The sequence below is a fragment of the Pteropus alecto genome, unplaced genomic scaffold (genome assembly GCF_000325575.1).
Source record: "Pteropus alecto unplaced genomic scaffold, ASM32557v1 scaffold395, whole genome shotgun sequence".
NCBI classification, from domain to species: domain Eukaryota; kingdom Metazoa; phylum Chordata; class Mammalia; order Chiroptera; family Pteropodidae; genus Pteropus; species Pteropus alecto.
The window spans coordinates 273,256-280,428 of NW_006438643.1; the positions used below are offsets into that span (position 1 = coordinate 273,256).

Sequence of the window (7,173 nt, forward strand, 5' to 3'; positions counted from 1 at the left end):
AATATGGGGTTCCTTGGCCTCTGAGTGTGTTATAGAAATCATCACGTGTAACTAAGAGTTTAAGAGCCCTTCCAGTTCTGGAAATTAGCAATATAGAGAAGAGTCAGGGGAAAGGCCTGGCTAAGAACTCAGGCTCTGGAAGCAAACTGCCTGTGTTCAGATCCCCATTCCTCCATGTGACCTAAGGTTTATTACTTGACTTCTATAAACTTCCTTATCTATAACATGATGATAAAAGGATCTGTTATGAGATTGTTGTAAGGCACTTAATGAATTAACACAGAGTGACAGAAGAATAAACATTTCCCCAATTGAGTATCTTCAAAAAACAAAGGTAGGGTTTTGGGTGAGGACTGGCCTGAGGGCTGATTTGGGAGTCATTATTGTGTGAAGCCGTGGAAGGCCTGAATGTGGATGATCATTGAAAGTAAGAAATGGGGAGATCAGAGCTTTGGGGGTCAATCAGTTTAGGGGGCTGGAGGAAGAGGCAGAGTTAGTGAAGAAAATCAAACCTAGGATTCAAGATGGAAGAAACTAGAAAAGTGCCAAGTCACTGAGGCCAAGGAGGAAAGCACCAGTGAAGGGATACCTGTGCAGCACCGTTGGGGGCTATAGGCTGGTGAGGTGGGGGTAGAGGGAAGGCCCTGGGCTTGACTGAGCAGAGCTGGAAAGGCTAGGGTAGAGCCATGTTTGTGTCCATATCTTCTAGGGGTAGATGTGATAAATGGGGCCCTGGAGTCAGTCCTATCCTCCAGTAGCCGTGAGCAGTGGACCCCAAGTCATGTCAGCGTGGCCCCTGCCACCCTCACCATCTTGCACCAGCAGGTAAAGACCGGGGGTGGGAGAAGGTATGGCAGTGCTTTGCCATGGTGAGGAGACTAGGGGGTAGGGGGAGAACTGCCAGTAAGGTGGATGTGCCCGGTAGAACACAGAGTCGGGGAGCTTACTCACTGGGTTCCCTCCCTCTAGACAGAGGCAGTGCTGGGGGAGTGTCGGGTACGCTTCCTCTCCTTCCTGGCAGTGGGCAGAGATGTCCACACGTTTGCATTCATCATGGCTGCCGGCCCAGCCTCCTTCTGCTGCCACATGTTCTGGTGTGAGCCTAATGCTGCCAGCCTCTCTGAAGCCGTGCAGGCCGCGTGCATGGTAAGAGGGTATGGTGGTGGAGTGGTGACACTGACCCAGGTGTGGCAGTCTGGAGAGTGACTGTCCCGCCTGCTTCTCTGCAGCTCCGCTACCAGAAGTGTCTCGATGCTCGCTCCCAGGCCTCCACCTCCTGCCTCCCGGCACCCCCTGCTGAGTCTGTTGCCCGGCGTGTAGGGTGGACTGTCCGCAGGGGTGTTCAGTCGCTGTGGGGCTCCCTCAAGCCCAAACGCCTAGGAGCCCATACCCCTTGAAGTCCTCAGTTCTCCCTCAACCTGCTTGCATTGGGCCCCAGGGAACTCAAAGGTATGGGGTAGGGGATGGGGCTAGAGGCTATTCTTAGGCCTCAGCCTCCCCCTTCCCAAACGACCCCTCCTCAGTAGCTGGGTTCCCTGCCTGGGGGCTGGGAAGGGAGACATCTCATCCCTTCAAGGAAGTGAAAATACTAGATTGATGACAAGAGGAACAGGAAGCAAGCCAGCCCTGGGCTCTCTGTCCCCATTTCAGGTAGAGCAGGATGAACTGGTCCAGGCCAGGCCCCATCTTTATAGGGTCCAGCAGGGGCAGAAGGAGGGGACCAGTCCAGACATGGATCCCTCCCCACTGCTCCATGGCACCTCTACTGTACTGATACTACTAATAAATTCTGTCTGCCCTGCCGAGAAAAAAGTCTGTGTGCCTTCCTGTACCTGTGTCACACCATCACCCCTATCACTCTGATTCCTCAGTTAGGACCATGCTCCCAAGGCCCCATTGCTCTGCCTGCTTTGGAAGAAGAAATTGGGACAGTCACAGAGAGCTCTGGAGTCCAAGTCTCTAGCTTTATTTTAACAGCCTGGCAGTCAGGCAGCAGCAGCAGTACTGTGTCCTGTCTGGCCAGCACAGGCATGGGGCCACAGCTCCTGTCTGGTCTGCCCAGGGCAATGCCAACTGAAACCTCTGCTCCATATCTGAAAGGACAACAGCCCCAGGGCAGCCTAGATGCTGGGTTCAGTCAGAGCTGCCAACCCCGCTGTGTGTCTTGCCAAACCAGCACCAAGAATGGAGAAGGTGCTGCTTCCCCGGGGATGCTTAAGGCCCAGGATAGGCTCTACCACCGACCTTCTCACCACAGCGGCCCTCTGGGGGGTTTGTTCGCTTCCTAAGACACATGCTCTCCCAGCTCCGTGCTAGCAAAATAGTGGCCGGGGCCACAGACTCTGGACATCGGAAAGGCTGGCATCAGGCACCAGGTGCCGACACAGAGCAGGGCTGTCCGAACGGGCGGAAAGCTGGGCGCACAGAGTAGCGAGGCGGCAGGGAGTGCCACAGGGCTCAGAGGGCGGGTGGCCCTTATGGTAGAGAAACCAGAAGGTCTGGAAGAGCCGCGTGTCGCCCCGCATGCGGTATACCAGGTCGTGCCAGGCAGCAGGTAGAGCGTTGGGCAGTCCGTAGGTTTCTCGGGCCCTGTAGAGGAGATGCCAGTGCGGAGTGGCTCCTGGCTCGTTCGCCTGCGTCAGGTTCAGGATGTAGGTCTCATGGTCCAGGACCACGCGAGAGCTCCCGGGGTAGTTGCCATCTATTTGGTAGACCCGGTAACCTGCAAGGAGGGTGCGCAGGCTGGAGAGGGGAGGAGCGAAGGCAACTCCCAGGAGGGAGGGGCCTCACCTCGCCCCTTGCCGGCCTAGCCTCTAACCCCGCCCCCTTCCTCTATACCGCCAACTTCCTTTATTCCAACAACTGCCACTGCCTCACTCACCAGGATTAAGGCTGATGTAGGTAGTGGCACTGGGTGCCAGGAAAGCTACAGATAGCGGCCGGCTCAGAGTCTCCTCGTCATAAAAGACTTCAAACTCGTCCACGTGGGTGTGGCCAAAGAACTGACCAGCCAAGGTGTTCTCATACCTGGCCAGAAGACACAAATCATATTCAGAAGATTCTAGGGAGGGAGAGGATAGTATGCTTTCTTCTACATCCTATTCAAGTAAGTAGCCTCCCCACTTCCATCGGGTAGCAAGAATGGTCAGAGGCTCAAGGGAATTTCAACCTTCAGAGTCTTCATCCCGCCACGCCACCTCCTTCCTACCTGGCTACAATTCGGTAATAATTCCAGCTCCAGCTCTTCAGGCAGTGCCCTGGGGGAATATGGCCAATTATATGCACCTGTGGGGAGAGGTGAGGATGGTTATCAGGGCAAGGAAGGGTCCAGAGAGAGGAAGAGTGAACGAAAAGACTTCTAAGGGAAACGGTGAGCTGAACTTCCAGAAAACACTATTTTGGAGAGCATGAGAAAATCACGCTTCTCTGCTCACAGATGCTCCAGCTACAGACAGGATTCTGCTGGGAAGAGCCTGCTGCTCCCCTGCCCTCGGCACCCACACTACCATGTTCCCACCACTCTCCCTCACCTTGTCTCCTCGATCCTCAGCAGCCTGAAGCTCCCCGACCAGCCACTGGAGCTGTCCAGCGGGATCTGTCGAGTTGATCAAGAGCCAGAAGTTCTCACGGGAACAAAAATTCATATTGAGAGAGATGAGGCGAAGGCCAGGATGCGGGGAAAGGGCATAGAACCCCCCAATTCTGAAACAAAGTGAATACAAGGGGTCAACACTCACTCATTATCTTCGTCCTTCATGCCCAGTCCTGCGCTAGGCATTTGGGTGGAGGGCAGAAGCCTACAGAACATCATCCCTACCCTCAAGGAGCTCACACTCTAGCTGAAGACCGAACAGCACAGATAGGGCCCGAGTGGCTGAGGAGGGCGGGTCAGAGGGCTAAGGGCTCTAGGAATTCAGGGCAGAGAAGAAAGTGAGCTAGAATGGAAAGCAAAGGCCACTCAGAAGGAAGATGACATGGGCTTATGTAAATTGGGAAAGGTGGGATGTTAAACAGGAGGGGAAGGCATTCTACAAAGGGCCAACATGAGCAAAGATACAGACTACCATGATATGGTATGCTGCCAGCCTGTGAAAGGGGGCGGCTGGAGGTAAGGGCAGAAATGGAAGGTGGGTCAAACTAGGGAGTGCCAGTGAGGAGAGCTGAGGATTCCTGCTAGAGCCGTCATAGATAATGCCCAGGTTCCCTGCTCCCTTTACTTTCATCCACCTTTCTTTCCCCTTCCTGGGTTTCCATGGACCTCAAGTACCTGAGGGTATGAAGGGCTTCAGCAGGCAGCCAGGAATCCCATGCCTTGGCCATCGCCTCATAGAGCCAACGGGAAGAGTGGTTGCCTTCTATGAAGGGGGGAGGAAAGCCATTGACGGGTGTGCTTTCGTGATTGCCCACAGCAGGGTACACAGGCACTGGACCCAAGTACTTCTTCACAAGGGCTGTGACGGTGGTCAGGGCCTGCAGCTGGTCCTGGCGAGACTGGTGCCAAACATTGTGGGCAGGGATGTCTCCTGTCCAGTACACCATATCAAAAGGGCCGGCGGGTCCCAGCCCACGCAACAGGCTCTCCAGGGTCCGCAGGGGCAGGTCGCACTTGCTGTACTCGCCCCAGTATCCAGCACCGAGGCGGGAGGGGGGTGGTAGGCCAGAACCCTGGCGGCAACATAGTGGGTCCTCACAGTCAGGGTCTGTGCCCTCCAGGTAGTCCCGATCCCAGTGCAGGTCAGTGAGGAAGAGGACACGGCTGACCGGGGCACCTGGGGCTGGGGGGTTGGGCGGCTGGGGGGATGGCTTTGGCACAGCTGGCAAAGAGATGTTCCAAGGTGAGAAAATGTCCCAGTGTCCACAGGTGGAGCCCAGGAGCAGGCCACAGGCTTCAGATGGGCTCAGTACTGAGTGTCTCCACACCTCTACCATGTCGTCCTGAAAGAGCTCGACAGCTGACTGGCAAACAGTAGGCGGTGCTATCTTCAGCAGCTTGCACAGCTTGATGGCCAGGGAGCCAACCCGGGCCACATTGGGCTCCTTCTGTTGTGGGAAGATCCAGTGGTGAGAGGTCAGAGTCAGAGCACAGGGACTAGGCCATCCCTTGGTTACCAACCTTTGGGCTTCCATATTCAAACTGGGGCTGGGCTGGACTCAGTTTCACCGTGGTGAAGAGACCTCAATGCACCCCTGCCTCCCACAGATATTGACCTGTGGCTCAGGCAGCACCAGGCCAGTACTTCCTCTTCAATTCTGTGGCCGGTGGCATTTTCAGGTCTTTGCTTGCCCAGCTGGCTTTCTTAGACACTGTCTGCAATGCGCCCTGAAATTTGGGCTGGGTACAATGACAGACTGTCCAGGGTTGGGGACATACACAGAGGCAGGGCCTTGTTTGCCTGGGGAGCCACGCAAAGCTCACTTAGCAACTAGCATTTATCATAACCCTATCAGGGTCAAGGCAGCCCCATCAAGTCCCACACCCTTCGATAATTCTTAATTCAAGTTCCTTTTGAGTAGTTAGTGCCAGGAACGGTGCTCAGGGCTGGAGATGCCAAGTGTAAGGCGGAGGGGACTCAGGCACACCAGGGTGGGAGTCTCAGCCTTCCCCTTGCCAGTTGTTTGCCCTTGGACTTCATCTCTCTGTCACTATTCTTTGTAAAACGAAGGTAACAACTATAATGAAACCAGCTGGCAGGCTTGATCTAACCTGTATAAAATGGCTAGTGCAGTGCTCAGCATATAATTTGCGGTCTTTCCTTACTTCACAAGGTCAGAATGGAGATAGTGGTGGCGTGCAGCCACGGGTGTCCCTAAAGAAGCGCAAATCCAGCCTCTCCATCAGGGACGGTCTTCAGGACCCCAGCCCCCAACCTGGCACTCCCCTTTGGCTTGCTTCACTGCAGCCCCTTTAGCGCTCACCTGCAGTCCAAAATCGATGGCGGTGAACAGGCCTTTGCAGGCTGGACAGGTGAGGTTCCACCATCCAAAGGTGTTCCGGAGGTGTGGCACTATGCGACTGAACCTGGCAGGCTGGTCTTGGGCGGGAAGAGGGTGGGCCCCGGCCGGGGTCCAGAGAGCCAGAGAGTCGGGCAGGGTCAGCGCCAGCGCCATCAACAAGAGCCCCAGGCTGGGGGCCCCCCAGGACCTGTTTGATCCCTGCTTCCGGCCGGACCTGGGGTGGTCTCGGCCAGGAACAGTTACTCCGTGGTGGGGCATGCCAGGGTTCTAGACCGGGCTGGTCCGCCTGTGCCGGCCCCGCCAGTCTAAGCCCTGGCTGGCCTCAAGGCCGGGGGCCGCGCTAGAGATGCCAGATTAGTCCCGCTGCAGTCGGCTGACAGCTCGGCAACCAGCCGCAAAGCAGCTCCACCCCTTCCTCTTCCTCTGTCCCCAGCAGCTGTTCGCGGTGGAGGCGGGGAGCCTTGACAACGCGCCGCGGAGGCGGAGTGAGCGGGGCGCGCCCTGGACCCGCCCCCGACCCCGCCCTGGATTCCGCCCCCGGTCCTGCCCCGGCCGGGACTGACTGCGCTGGCCGCGGGGCGGCTGGAAGCAGCTTGCGGTCACGATCGCGGAAGGCCGCTGCAGCCACTAGGCTCGTAGGCACCATGCTCCTAGGCGCCTCCTCTCAAACCTGCGTTCAAATTCCTGAAATAGCTAACTGCCAGGCCCACCAGGCCTTTAACTCGAGAAGGGAGCCTGGGGGCGAGCAGGGCTGGCCAGGGATTCTCACAGTGAGTGCTGCGCTTGCTGAGAGGGCACCTCCCCTCGATTTTTCACGTTCTGCCACTGGCATCAACCAGTACTGTCACGCTGACTGAGAATCTTTGAGTCATATTTGATTCAGACTTCTGATGGAAAGAACCCAGGGCTCATGTGGCGACACCATACTTTAATTTTATGGATGAGGAAACAGGCTTAGAGATGGTGAAGTGACTAAGAAGGGGTAAAGCCATAAGGGCAGGAATATGGACTGGAACTTGGGTCTCCCACCTGCTGTATCTATGATAATAAAGGCTCTGTACATGTTTCCGGCACTGATCCAGACACTTTATAATTACTGATCTTCAATTCTAACAACCCTAAGAAGCAAGTGTAATACTATTATTACCTCTACTTTATAGACAGGGAAACAAGCACAGAAAAGGTTAAGTGGCCTAAAAGCAATGAAAACCTAAACCG

At 55.7% G+C, this 7,173-nt stretch overlaps 2 protein-coding genes across 4 annotated transcripts in view; one reads left to right on the plus strand and one right to left on the minus strand.

The window, feature by feature from the left end:
* APBB1 (amyloid beta precursor protein binding family B member 1) overlaps window positions 1–1,812 on the plus strand; it is a 23,054-nt gene extending 21,242 nt beyond the window's left edge. For 2 of the 3 annotated variants that reach the window (XM_015592363.2, XM_025049455.1), the window contains 2 exons: window positions 1,087–1,146; window positions 1,230–1,812. In XM_015592363.2, coding sequence (XP_015447849.1) covers window positions 1,087–1,146; window positions 1,230–1,397 — 228 coding nt within the window. In that variant the 3' untranslated portion in view covers window positions 1,398–1,812. Of the gene's footprint in view, window positions 1–969; window positions 1,147–1,229 lie in introns of all 3 variants that reach the window. The other variant, XM_006915662.3, reaches the window with a different exon arrangement.
* A 131-nt stretch (window positions 1,813–1,943) lies between these two features.
* SMPD1 (sphingomyelin phosphodiesterase 1) lies at window positions 1,944–6,414 on the minus strand. Its single transcript, XM_006915663.3, has 6 exons — window positions 5,917–6,414; window positions 4,268–5,040; window positions 3,531–3,702; window positions 3,209–3,285; window positions 2,882–3,027; window positions 1,944–2,722 (listed from the first exon to the last, which is right to left on the minus strand). Exons 1-6 carry the CDS (start codon window positions 6,211–6,213, stop codon window positions 2,313–2,315), a joined length of 1,875 nt encoding a protein of 624 aa, XP_006915725.1. The 5' UTR covers window positions 6,214–6,414; the 3' UTR covers window positions 1,944–2,312.
* Between the last annotated feature and the right edge of the window lie 759 nt (window positions 6,415–7,173).